Source organism: Emydura macquarii, unplaced genomic scaffold (assembly GCF_026122565.2).
Source record: "Emydura macquarii macquarii isolate MOO-44397 ecotype Brisbane River unplaced genomic scaffold, CSIRO-AGI_Emac_v2 contig_1477, whole genome shotgun sequence".
NCBI lineage: Eukaryota > Metazoa > Chordata > Testudines > Chelidae > Emydura > Emydura macquarii.
Window position 1 is genome coordinate 16,818,053 of NW_027131614.1, and position 14,520 is coordinate 16,832,572.

General features: G+C 38.3%; 1 protein-coding gene across 1 annotated transcript in view; it reads right to left on the reverse strand.

Annotated features, from left to right (window-relative positions):
• The window catches only part of RAB2A (RAB2A, member RAS oncogene family), a 67,854-nt gene that overhangs the window by 46,733 nt on the left and 6,601 nt on the right, over positions 1–14,520 (reverse strand). Inside the window, exons 2-3 of the mRNA XM_067553723.1 lie at positions 9,624–9,695; positions 3,903–3,970 (exon numbers count right to left, since the gene is read on the reverse strand). Coding sequence (XP_067409824.1) covers positions 3,903–3,970; positions 9,624–9,695 — 140 coding nt within the window. The remainder of the gene's footprint in view (positions 1–3,902; positions 3,971–9,623; positions 9,696–14,520) is intronic.

A 14,520-nucleotide genomic window follows, 5' to 3' on the forward strand; every position in this document is an offset into this window, starting at 1 on the left:
CCATAGACTACCAATCCAAGGTCATTCAAATACCATAGGCCTTTAGTAAAGGTTTCAAGAGCAATTAAGCTCTACACTTTACCTCAAACTAAATAAATATAATAAACTTGTAGTACATAAATTATATGTCAAAAGTACAGCTACACTTTTAGGGTTAAATTCACCACTGTGCAGAAGGTCAGCACATCTATTAATAGATTCCAGGCTCAGAAGAGATTGTTGTGATCATCCAGTCTGACCTCCTGTATAGCACAGGCCACAGAACTTCCCCAACTTAATTCCTAGAGCATATATTTAAAAAAAATCCAATCTTGATTTAAAAATGGTCAGTGATGGAGAATCGACCATGAACCTTAGTAAATTGTTCCAATAGTTAATTATTCTCTGTTACAAAAAATTAGGCCTTATTCCAGATTGAATTTATCTAGCTTCAACTAACTCCTAGCCATTGGAACGTGTTATACCTTTATCTGCTAGACTGATGAAGAACTCTATTAAATATTTGTTCCCCATGTAGGTATTTATAGACTATAATCAAGTCACCCCTTAGCCTTCTCTCTTTGTTAAGTGTTAAATAGATTGAGCTCCTTGAGTCTATCACTATATAGCATGTTTTCTAATTCTTTAATCATTGTCATGGCTTCTTCTCTGAACCCTTTCCAATTTATCAACATCTCTGCACAATGGTGAACCTTAACCCTACACTCCTACTCCCAGAAGAATGCTTGATGACAACCATACTGTAAGGTGTACAATACACACTTGCAGTTTTCACCTGAGACATATGAATGGATCTTATTGTTTGGCCTTATATTTGCAAGCAAACCTATGCTACTTGCAGTCAGAGGCTCATAAAGGGGTCCTTCAAGAAACTACAAGTTAGAAGAGAGAGCAGTGATCTAGTACGAGTCAAGTATGGCTCAATAGTTTCATAATTGGACAGGATCAGCAATGGCAAGTCTTATCAGAAAATACTGGGTTTCTCTCTGCTAGTAAGGATCACAGAGCCTTCTCTTCTCAGTAATCAAGTTTCTGGACACTAGAAATACATGATGCTGGGACATACTCAAATTACTAGTTTCCTTAGTAAATTTAAATTGTGGCACTGCTGTATTTTGTGTGTGTGTATGTAGAAAGCTTCATCTTCTAATTTATGGCATATAATGCATTAAAAAAGTTTATATTGGACATAAGCAAGTATCTTGTTTGTTCTATCATAGTGCAGTGGCCCCATTCAGTACTGGGGTCCTTTTATGCTACGTTATACAAACTGTAGCAGACAGTGATATTTGCAACTAAATGTCAGGAACTATTATCTATTCATAACTGAGATTTTATAATTTACACACATTTTTTATATTTATATTTTATTATTATTCAATTCACTTATGTGTGTAAATCTAAAGATAAGCACCAGCTCACATAATTTGGGCAAAAGGATGTCCAGATTGGCTGCCAGTCTGGGACAGTTCTTAAAGCCCGGTCTGTGGAATAAAATATTCTAGATGGAGTGAAAGGGGAGACAGATATCAGCCCTTAAACTGTAGTTCTGAAATATTTGCTCATCTGAGATGTGTAAATAAATTTGAGAATTCAACTACACGCACGAGTCTCTCTTTCATGCAATGACAGATCCATCTTGCAATAACTTATTCCAGAAAAATCTGGTTCACTCCCACCTAATTCAAGGCATTCTCAGAAAACCAATGTAACTTACCATTAAAGTTGTTTTCCTGGAAGAAATATTGCATTAGAAAAACCTTGTTTAATACTAGCAAGACACACATCTATCATAAGAGTAAGCTTTTTCATAAAGATCTGTGAAATGAATCGTTGCTGAATTGTCCAGAGGAAGTTATCTTTTTAGGACACATTTTAGTATGAGGAAAGTAAGATTTTATTTCAGAATAACCCTAATTTTTAGCATCTTAAAAAACAACTTGGATTTCTAGAGGGATCAAGATACCCAAGCGTGAAATTCAGTGTTTATGATTCCCATCCTAAATTAGATACATCTGTGTGTATCCATCCTTTGGAACATATTAAAGAGACCTCCTTTTAAGTCACAGAAAGCAAAAGCTTCAACTCTTGATTACTGGTAAAATACACTGAGATCACTATGTGAAAGCATGAACACTGTTGAGGTCTTCAGGTTTTAAATAAAGCCTACATTTATCTTCAGAAGCAAATATCAACTTTCTTAAAGTCATGAATTCCTGCTAAGGGCAACAGGAAACATTTTCCTCTATTCTCTCACCTAAAGCCACATCTTAAGCAAGGACCTGGTTTACTTCTGTTGCTGACAGACACAGGGGAATTCCTGATGAACACAAAAAGATATAGACCCACTGAAGTAAGTGGAAAGAATCTTCTTTCACTGTGGAGGTGTTTAGTCAGTTTCTGAAACAGGAACATGTGCACCTCAAATAGTGAACCTATATTACAACTACAGTAGATGCCAGTTATTAGCAACGTCTCGGTTCCCAGCAAAAAATTGCCATTCTCTGAAAATTGTCAATAAGCGAAAGGTTGTGGGCAGGGCAACAGCAGAGAAGGTGGCTGCAGCCTAGTTGCCAAGGGAGCCCTGACAGAGTGCCAGTGCTGCAGGCTGGAAGGGAAAACTGCCAGAAAGTGCCCCCAGGGCTTTCCATTGTATCTCTCCCTGTGCTCTCTGGGATGCACCCTGTCCTGGCACTGAGGGGCCAGGCTTGGCATGTCCCAGCGCTTTGTTCACTGGCTGCAAACCAGCCTGCAGCTGGGGCTTTCCATGGGAAGCGGAAACACTGGGGGAAGGGAGGGCGAGCCCACAAGGCAGCACAGTTCCTCCTCTCACAATCTCCAGACTGCAGACTTAGATCCAACAAATTCATTACAAGCAGAATCTTTCTTCCAAAGAGTTGTCAATAAGCAGTATGACAATTGCTAATAACCAAATTCTAACAACAATCTAGTCCAGTGGTTCCCAACCTTTTTGGCTCAAGAGCCACAAATATTTTTACAACCCTGGAGGGCCACCATTCTCCATCAGCAGCCCCCACCCCCATTGCAGCCAGACAGAAGGAGTTCAGCAAGGAGGCTGCTTCATTCCTCACTGATTTCCTGTCCCCCGGTGGCAGCAAGGAAACCGTATGTGTCTTTTAGCCCTGTGCGCGCCAGCTGGGTCCCTAGCCAGTGGCTCCCTTCTGCAGTCATGGAGAAATCAGTGCTCCCTCCCTCTGGCTACAGCAGGGACCCCAGCACATAGGGACCCAGACAGAGCACTTTGCTGTGCTCCCTGCTACAGCCAGAGGGAGGGGAGCGCTGATCTATTGTCCACTTGGCTTCAGCAAGGACCTGCACCGGTCTTGTAACCCTGTGACAACACACTCCACCTGGTCCTTAGGCAGCAGTTCCCTTCTCCAGCCAGCGGGAGGGCAGTGGCAGGCCACTTTGAAAGACCCCGCGGGCCACAGATTGGGAACCACTTATCTAATCAATGGGATAGGATCAGTTCTCAGGAAAACGTTGCTAATAATCAAAGGAGTTGTCTTTATCTGCCAATACTGCAGATGCCGGTTATAATCACACATTTGTGAATGGAAAGTTAGAGGATCTCGCAAAAGCTAAACTCCTGGAAGTATCAAGGAAATTAATAAAACTCAACTACACCATGTATTTTTGCACAAAATGAAAATTGTATAGGCTATCATAATGTATGTTTCTTCCATAAAGGCCTTCAAAAATAAAACATTTGTTCAGGAAAACTTAAGTTACTGTGCTAAATTCATTTAACAACAGAAACTGCACAATTTTTAAAAGTACTTTGGATATAAAAAAATTTGAGGAACCCTAGTGAATATTTAATCTTTACAGAAACTAAGTTCATTTAAATGTATATGCAAAGAACACATTATTATACTCACCGTATCCCATATCTGAAGTTTTATCTGTTTTCCATCAATTGTTATCATCCGAGCACCAAATTCTACACCTGAACAGATTTTAAAAGAGTTACAGTGTTATTACAGAAGCTGGAAAAAAATCTATCCAATGTAAAATTAAAGCAGGTGAGTTAGAATTTAACTCAACTTTGTAACCACAGGAAGCAACTTTACCATGCACTTTTACTTTATATTATACTCTAGTTGCTTTCCTATATTGCTTTCTACTGCTTAAAATGAACATTGTTTTTTCTAAGTCTTCCAAAAGGCTTAATAAAAAGGTACTTGTTTCCTTAGTTCAAGTGGGGGAAAAACATGAGTATGTTTAGACTTACTCAGGAAATTAAACACACATACAATCCCACTCATTTTTGTTCTCAACACCTACTGTTGTTACAGGAATACTATAATTAATATTGATTTTCATTACTTTTTCAAAATATAGGTTCATACATGTTTTACATAAGCAAGCATAAACTACAGAAATTCAAAACAGTAACAAAGACTGAAAGTGAAAATTCTGACCATCTGTAGTTAGTACAGCAATAAGAGCATGATTGATGGCTGCATAAAATAAATATTCCTATCCTATTACTGATATCTGTAAACGAGTTGACCATTTCTTACCTGTAAATAGTATTTTTCTTTAATGGACAGAGTCCATTTCTAACTACAGAAGTTTTTGCTTACATTACAAGTGAACAGCTTGAGGAGTCAAAGTGAAATTGTAGAATTTTTTAGCAGTAATCAAAGTATCTCAAGGCTCCCATTAGCACTTACAGCTGAGGAAGCTAAGAACCCAAAATAAAAACAAAAACAACCTAGATGAGACAGTAGTAAAAATGAGATTAGTTTGAGAAAGAAAAGAGTTCTACTCAAGGTCAGATTAAGTTGGCAATGTTTACTGGTGAGTGTGAACTTCAGTAAAACAATGAAAGTGACCATAGTCAGAGATATATTACACTAACAGGACAGTTAAACATAATGCTATTGGTAAAGTTTATAAACACGTTATAACAGAGATGAGTGTAAAAGACTGATGCTGCCCAACAGAGAAGCACTATTTACATGTAAAAGAGACTTGTTGAGTGGAGCTGGCCAATCTCCAATAAGATGGTATCTGGGGCATTTCTACAGTACACAAGCACAGGACTTTTTCTTAAGAATAGATGCTTCAACAGTTCTGGTAAATACTGTGGGCAGTTTTCAAACTTGAGGGTCAGATTTTATTCCTCAACTCAGAGTTAGGCACCTAAATAGAAGTGACTTTATTTTTCAAGTAGCTGAGCTCTCACTGTCATAACAAAGTCAATGGGTGCTGCAGGCACTCACTACTACTGGAAAATAAGGATTTAGTAGCCTCACTTTAGGCACCCAGTTTGAAAATTTTGGCTAGTGTCTGCAGACGTGCAAAGGTTGGATTTTCAAAGAAGCTTATGGGAGTCAGACATCCAAATCCTATTGAAAGATGGAACTTTAATACCCATTGGTACATTTAAAAATCCTAGTCTAAGTATCTTCCTATAGCAGTGATACTCAGACCTTAGTGGTTCAGGAGCCAAATTAGCGATCAACATTACCAAAAAGAACCACAGTAGTGTGAATTCATCATTCCATTTACTATAGTACTATATATTCATATTTAAACAGTATAGCAGGGGAAATATTTAGTTTTTATATGCATATCATTCTCACAGCAAAATGACTGACCAAGTATTATTATTTTAATCAACTACAACTGGTTAATAACATAATAAAAGCATCCTGATTGGTTAATAATTAAATCACACAGTGTTTTAATATATGCTACAAATAGCCACAGGTGACATACTACAGAGCCACTTGTGGCTACCAAGCCTCGGTCTGAGTATCACTGTTCCATAGTGTCTTGTGAAAGTGTATGGTCATGCAACAGTCTTAAAGAAATACAACTTCTGACCTCTGGAAGCAGAGACACTTTATCCTTACTTGGAAATTGCCTTCTCACCCAGTCCCTTGTCAGTCTTCCATCCGAAATTTTGAGGCCAAAACTACTCTAATTCCCAGATGAAAACTACATTAAGATGGAGTGAAGGTACAGAGTATGCAGTCCTATAACCATGATGATGATTAATGCATAACAGTGTTTATAAGCCCAAATTAGATAGGTAAGATGATTTTCAAAAAACAGTGATTTTTGCTTACATCATCATTAAGGGCAGAATTAAAGTTATTTGGGTACTCAAGTATATGTTTCTACATCTTAACATGTCCAGATTTCTTTTAAGTTTTTCTTTAAGTCTAATTTCCTGGGTTGGCAATATGTGATTTTAGGATTTTACCCTGAAATATGTATGGTTTCAGTTATGATGCTCTCATTCAAAATGCTTCCTCCCACAATTCCATTATTCAGAACATTGTTCACACAAACTCCTCTCAGTTAAAACATAGTCCCCTATATTATCAGAAGATGGAGAGGAGTGTTGAGTAACTGGTGAATGGAGGCAGTAGCCATTGCAATGGAATGCTAACTACAGCATGTAGCTTCAGTCCAATTGAGAACAATAGGACATAGCAGCCTTTTTGAAACAGAACAATTCTTTGTGGAATTCTCTGAAGATTATTATTCTTCAGCCTCAGAAGAAACTTCAGTTATGAAAACTAAGGACAAAAAAGTCCCGTTGATCTTAAAAAATTATTCAAATGTAATCTATGCAAGAGATTCCAGTAAAGTTTTTACTCTATGGGATTTTTGAAGAATCCATCTTAAATTGCATTACAGAAATTTTTTATTTGGGAGGGTGGGGAGGAGAAGGGAGGAAGGGGTGTGGAGGTCTGACACTAAGTGTTTAATTTCCTAAAAGATTAAAATTAATTAAAAATTAACAAACTAACACAGTTACTTGTAAATTCTCAGACAAACGGTATTGTAACTTTGGAAAATACACACACAACAGAGAGGCTGAATGCTATGTTGCCTCTAAAATAAGAGAAGCTCAAATAGAGACAACATTTTTAGTTTCTTTATGCTGCATTAAGCCTAAATTTCAAAAATTAAAAAAAAACTACTTGTTTTTTATATTACAAATTCAGACTTTATGCATGTAAACTGCAAGTCTCTTTAGTGACTGGACAGCTACTGAAATTCTAACTACAGTCAGGAGACTGAACACTGAGTAAAAGAAAATAATTTTTAGTCAAATCATTTAAAAATTCTTTATTAACACATACTTAACTTCAAAGACTAATCTTTTAAAGAGTCAACACTCCTGCCATGTAAGGTGCAAGAGCTCACATCACACGTTGCCCAGACCCTCCAACAAAACCAGACAAGTCCAGAGTTAACATTCCAAACACTACAGTTCCTAGGTGCTACGGTAATATATGTAAACAATAGCAGCATTTAAAGAAGGGGGGGAACCCACACAGCAAAAAAACCCCAACAGTATTTGGAAAAACCTTTCAGGCCTTCCAAAGCAGCAAAAACTAAAGGCACAAACCCAGTTTTATTAATTTTTTTCCTAAATCAACACAAAACTGGGTTTGTGTTTTTTGTTTTTGCTGCTTTGGAAGGCTGAAGATTTTTTGTCTTCCAGCTCCCCTTTAAGCCTAACTGGTTTAGTCGGAACAGGGGAGGTATGTGCTTTGGTCACCACAAAGACAGAAGTCTTGCGTAACTGCTAAGTTTTGTGTAGTTCCATGTGACATTTTATTCACATTGTTTAATGAGCTAGCTGCCAACTCCCACTGAAAGTTGATGGGAGTTGTGGCAGCTAACTCCACTGGCGTTATTCAAAATTCTACTCTTATGTATTACATACAAAAACCACTATGTTAGAAGAATGTTGCGTTTGCCAAAGCAAGCTCCCAACAGTTACTAAATATCAGAATTATCTAGGCAACTTTAATTCAGCACCACTGATGAACTGAATAATGCATTATGATTACAAAGTCTTCAATTTTATGATATCTTTTTTTTTTTTTTTTGCATGGTAGTTCAGAAGGCTTCGAACCTAGGTTCTTCGCAGTCACAGTACATACCTTTCCCACATGAACTAAAGTAGTAACTGGGAGAAAGTACACATGGGTGGCACAGCCTGAGAGGCTTGTGCTGGGTGAGTAAGGCACCTGGGGCAAACTCCCCCCATTCTTCTCCTCCCTTAGCAGCTCCTAAGTTCTGTTTCTATCCTCCATTTTGTCCCTCTGTAGGCCCAGACCTTTCAACAACTCCAGATCTCACCCTCCCACTTATCCTGCCACTGGCTGCCTTCTCCCAGGTCTTCAATGCTGGCGAGTCAGGCAGAGCAGGCACTGAAATCATAATGGGGACCTACAGCTTTTTACCATAGCTCAGACAGATGCAGAAGAATCCAGCTAGCTGCTGAAATATGTGACAGAGCTGGCAAATGCATGAATCTCATGTAAAATGTGGTTTTGAAGGAAAGATTACAAGAAGTCTGCTTCCAAAGAAAAGTCCTGGCTCTTTATTCACCCAGCCTACCTGATTCCAAAACTAGGGGGAAACAAAGCTGCTGTTAAGGCTGACAGGTTGAATTACTTCAGAGACAGCTGCTTACTATGGCTGGGAGGTCTGTCTCTTGACAGGCCACCTTGCACTGTCCTGCTAAAAGAGGAATAGTTCTTTATTTTGCAATTGTCCATTTTAAGTACTCCCATAGGAAAGTAGCTTCACTAATCCAAGATAAACTATGCTAGAGAGAGTGGGAAGCAAAAGTAGCTACAGACTCATGTCGTCTATCCTGTGCAAGGCTGAGCATAATTAGAGAGACTACCTTAACAGGGGCCTTGAAATAACCCAAACTGTAGTTAAAAGATTCTACAATTTTCTTATATTTGCTGGTGCTTGTTCAAGCTTAGCCTAAATAAAATTCATCTTAAGACCAACCTTGTCCACACAGAGAATAATGTCTTCCCTTACCATGAATCAGAAGTATCCATCTGCTTCACAGTGGATGGTAAAAGATTACAAATTTGTTTCACACAGAAAAATAAAATTCAAGTCATACATTCCCTCTCTATTCACTCATTTCTCCTCTCTCTCCACCATCAGACATACCTCCCCCACACACGCAACCTTCCCATCATGCCTTTCCAGCTGCTCAACCAGGCCACAGAACTTGCCCTTTGGAGCAATAATCATATCCACAATCCAACCTTCTCCCATCAGGAAACTCTATACAATTTCCCATCTAAAAAACGCAAAGGTTTTTATTTATTTTTTGAAGTCTGCTTTGCTTTTAATCTTAATTTTAATTTTATGCTCATGGCAAGTGGCAGATAGTGCTGGAGACTGAAGTCTTACCCACTGAGCAAATGCAGATTCTCCAGATTATTCTATTAATGTGCTTCAAGCCTAATCAATTTCAGTTTCACTCAATCTTTGGCCTTCCTGCAGAGGTAACCAACGAGGTTACAAATTAGGATTGCAGAGCATTTTTGTGATGTGACTATTTACCCACTAGGAACTGGATCAGCATCTTATTTCACATCAGTTATCAAATAGCTAGCAGACAGCAAAGACTTATGATGTGTGCCACAATAAAACAAATGGTAATTAAGAGAAAGGATATACAACCTATAACCAACATGCTGAGGGACTTCTTGCCCATCACTGTTAAAAATATATTATTTTTATTATATATATTAAAATTAACCTTATTTTTAAAATACCTTTGAATTGCATATTTAATAGAAAAAACTTACCAATAGTAAGGTCATGCACTGGTTGAAATCTCTTGTCTGTAAACTGTAACAATAAACATGATTTCCCAACACCTGAAAGAGAGAATATTTTCTTCAAGCAAATTCAAAAACATTACTCAAGCAGCAACAATTAAAACCTAATTTAAAACAATTTATCATTAGAACCAATTTTGATATAAAGACCATGATATTTGTTTATCCTTGTCATATTAAAATACTAGATCTTACATATTTTTAAAAAATTCAGAAGTAAGTATTATCTGGAAAGTGACTATCAAAATTATAAGATTAACAGTTAAAATAATACTTTTGGGAAAATATTTTAGTACTAAACTACTTTCAGATTTCTCAAATGCCAGCATGATTATGAAGTGGCTCTTATTTCCTTTATTTTTCACTCTCATACTGTAGTGTGGTACAGCACTTTTCCCCTCTCACTAGTTTTTCTATTACTTCCAGTTGCACTTTTACCCTTCTCTCTTCCATATCCCTTCCTTCATACTGCTCCCAGGCTGCCAATAGTGCCTGCTACCTTTAAAATGTGGCTAGAATAATCTGATTATCACCTTGCGAAACAGAGAAAAAACAGAGCACACCAGGAATTCTGATCCTACAGTGATTTTCTGTGTATGTCTGGGGTAGTGATCTTGGTGTTGAGGGTGGAACAAAGAGAATACAATTGTACAGCCTACATGGATGTGATGGCAAAATCACTAGCACTCTTACAAGATTTTTAGACAACATGGCAGAACAAGGCCAGAAAAACACCACCACAAAGTACACAAAAGAGAAGGTCCAGAAAAATGCACTTAAGTTATTTCAAGACAATTTCATCAGCAGACACAGTTGCTGCCTGGCAACGGTGTAGGACACTAACCTTTCAGCTTCCTTTTCTTTAAGTTTTACGCACTTCTAGGAAATGTGGTATTTTGCTTTAGTTTCATAATTCAGAATGATCAGCTAGTTATAAATAAAAAATAGTTTGTGTAAAACTAAGGCAAATTTAGGCGGAAGAGGAATGAAGTCTTTCAGAAAGGGACAGAAGGGGACAGTTAAGAGGCAAGATTCCCTAGTTAACATTTTATTGCAGTTTTTCATTAAATTAGTTGTTAATTTTTCCAGCTGGCTAGGGATAAATATTTTAGTAATAGATGTATACAGTCATCTGAAGCCTCCAAGCACTTTGCATATAGGAATCACTTCCTGTTACCCACCACTGAAACACAATCACATCTGGAACAGAACAAAATGGCAATCTCACTGATAAAAGCAAAACTACACATCAGGCTAGAAACCGTATGTGAAGAAAAGTATCTTGTCTAATTAAAGCCACAGGAAGTCTTTTGGTAGATTATCCTTGTTGGAACTATTACCCCTTTGTGATGTTAATGCTAGCCTAAGATGCAAGAGTCCAACTGTTTGAGTCGCTGACCAAGCCCTCTGTGTCAACGACTATGTCGCTGACCACGCTTTCACCCAAGTCTTGTCCTTGCTCCTTTGTAACAATGTATTCAGATTGAAAATTAATTCAGACTTAGTTAAACAAAGGGATGCTATAGGTAGTTTAAGCCAAGGCTTGAAAAATTAATTTACAGTACGAGACATTTTTTCCTGGAGAACATAGGGAGCTCAAACTGTCAATTTCTGCTGAATTTGGGATTTCATTTTAAATTAATTAAATTTTTATGGTTAAGATAGCCTTTCAAATTGAATCTAATATAAAACAATATAGTTTTGTCTTCCTAAATCTGCAGACAGCTCTAGTCACTCTGCTACTGCTCAAACTTACTAAGAGCAGGAGAATGAAATTAACAAAACTCGGGTTAACAAAACTCTACCGATACAGCTGTGCTAGTGCAGGGCATCTGGTGAAGATGCTCTATGCCAACAGGAGAGAGTTTTCTCGCCAATGTAGTACTGCGTACATGAGCACTTATGTCGAGGTGTAACTTATATTGTTCAGGGAGGTAGAACATTCATACTCCTGCGTGACAAATTTTGCGGACACAGGCTGTGGTGTAGAGATATAGCCATAGATGAACATGAAAAGTTGGGGAAGAGTCAAGATGGCTCTTGTAAAGGGAATCATGCCTCATAGATTTATTAGAATTCTTTGAGAGCGTCAACAAGCATGTGGACAAGGGTGACTCAGTTTATATAGAGTACCTGGACTTTCAGAAAGCCTTTAACAAGGTCCTACATCAAAGGCTCGTAAGCAAAGTAAGCAGTCATGGGACAAGATGGAAGGTCTTCTCATGGATCAGTAACTGGTTAAAAGATAGGAAACAGAGGGTAGGAACAAATGGTCAGTTTTCAGACTAGAAAGTGGTCAATAGTGGAGTCTCACAAGGATGTGTACTGGATCTAATGCTGTTCAACATATTAATAAATGATTTAGAAAAAGGGTAAACAACAAAGTGGCAAAGTTTGCAGATGATACTAACTTATTCAAGATTGTTAAATCCAAAGCTGACCCCAAAGAGTTACAAAGGAATCTCACAAAACAAAGTGACCAGAAAACAAATGACAGATGAAATTTGGTATTGATAAGTGCAAAGTAGTGCACAATGGAAAACAATCCCAGCTATACGTACAAAATGATGGGTTCTAAATTAGCTGCTACCACTCAAAAAAGATCTTGGATAATTCTCTGAAAACATGATGGATAGTTATCTGAAAACATCCACTCAGTGTGCAGAGGCAGTCAGAAAAGCTAACAGAATGTTAGGAACCATTAGACAGGAGATAAAAACCTAAAACAGAAAACATAAGGCCATACCTTGAATGCAGCTTAAATATGGTAGCTTTAATCTATTGCATGAAGACAAGAAGGTGAAACTAACCAATGTGTTTTTATTGTCAACCTGATAGAAAGGCAACAGACCAACAGCATAAATAGTGAAAAGTAAATGAGTTTTCACGTAGTCATTCCATTTTAAGAGCAAGAAATTTTAGAGGTGACGCATCCTCCCCCCACTCCGTGTGTTTCTTTCAAGTATAAAGACAACATGAAAGGTTGGTGGAGGGGAGGAGGTCCTGCTTGTTTTGATGGAAGACATGGAGATCTCAGATATTGTTTGTTTTGCCACCTCAACTAAAAGGGCAAGTGTGCTGAAGAAAAAAAAAAAAGGAAGATATTTTTTACCATATTAGTCACTGAAATCAAATAAAAATGAGTCCTGTAGCACCTTAAAGACTAACAAATTTCTGCGGGCATAAGCTTTTGTGGGCTGCAACCCACTTCTTCAGATGCATGAAGTAGGTGTTAAAAAACAAAAAACAAAATGTTAAAAATCTGACTAAAAATCTCTTTCCCTCAACTGCTCAGTTTCCACTCTTGGTTCTTGTAGAGACATCTGACTAGCTCTCCAGTCAGAGAGTATTTTAGACTACACAATATCTAAATTTACAATGTAAAGCAAGTACAAGACACCTAAAAAACCCCAGACTTTCAGGTGTCAACCCTTTTTTGTTTATGATGTATATGGTCCAAGTTACGATTTTCCCATTGCATGTTTTAATATTAATACCGGTAAAGACATTTGTTTTTAAGAGAAACGGTTTTTATTCTGGATAGTATGTAAGCTACTCATGTAATTCTGAATAAATAAAAAGCAGAACACATACTAAATTAAGCATAAGGTTAGGCCCAGAGGTAATTTCAATGTCAAATATGCATATTACTGTATTGTATTATCATCTATTTCTGCAATTAAACTGGTAATCTCTGAAGGAGAGACTTATGTGTATTCAAACCACCATAAAGAAAACTATTATAAACAATACAAGAAATTTATAGTGGGTACCATTAACTCATCATTTGTCAACCGTTTTCACATACAGCGGTATCAGTTTCTCCCAGTAGTTTGAATAGGAAACATGTCATAACTGTGTGTTAACTGGTAAACGTTGATTTTTTAATGGCTCTATTTTACATTTAATTCTTGTTCTTTGAAGATTTATATCCTACACTATGCACTGCTAAGAAATGCATTTTCACATTAAGATACAGTAGAACCTCAGAGATATGAACACCAGACTGGTCAACTGCACACACAGGGGCAGTTTTGGAGGGGGCATGACCCCCCAACAGAGGCGAGGGGGGGCATCAGTGGTCATGTGCCACTGTCCCCTGCCCCCAATTTATGTGAGCACTGAGCTGCTCAGGGCTTGCTCTGGTCAGCCTGAGGGGGGAGAGGGCTCTGTCTTTCCCATGCTGCACCTCACCCCTGGCACATTGCTTCTTCTGTGGGGCGAGGGAGGGTTCTCACTCACTGCCTCTGCAGCTGGATGCCACCTCCTGGGTCCTAGTGCCAGTCATCTTCCTCTTCTATGTGTGCTGGGCGCCCTGCATGGCCATCATCCTATTTCCTGTACAACGGTGAGTGCCCATGATGGGGTAGTGCAAGGGGGGGCAGGGTGGAGTAGGGGGAAGAGGCAGTGGGGAAGGGAAGGAGAAGAAAAGGGGATAGAGGAATGAGGCAGGGGAAGAAGGATGTGGAAGTAGAGGGAAGGGGATGGGCCAGGGGACAATGGGGAAAGGAAAGATGAGGGGTGGGGCAGTGGAGAATAAAGTTTCAAAGCTGTATTAAGTCACTGTTCAGTTGTAAAGTTTTGAAACAACCACAATGTTTTGTTCAGAGTTATGAACAACCTCCATTCCCAGGGTGTTAACTCTGAGGTTCTACTGTAGCTACCTTAATGTAAATGCCTAGTGGAGACAAGAAACTAGTTTTAACCTTGATCTGCTCGTCAAAATAAACCCATTTGTGTGTTGGGCTGTAGTGCTGACGTTGACTAGCTACATCAAGTTAAAAACTACCTCTACCTTGTCTATACTAGGATTTTACACCGAGATAGCTATCTTGATGTAAAAGCATGCCTCTTTCAGCAGCGA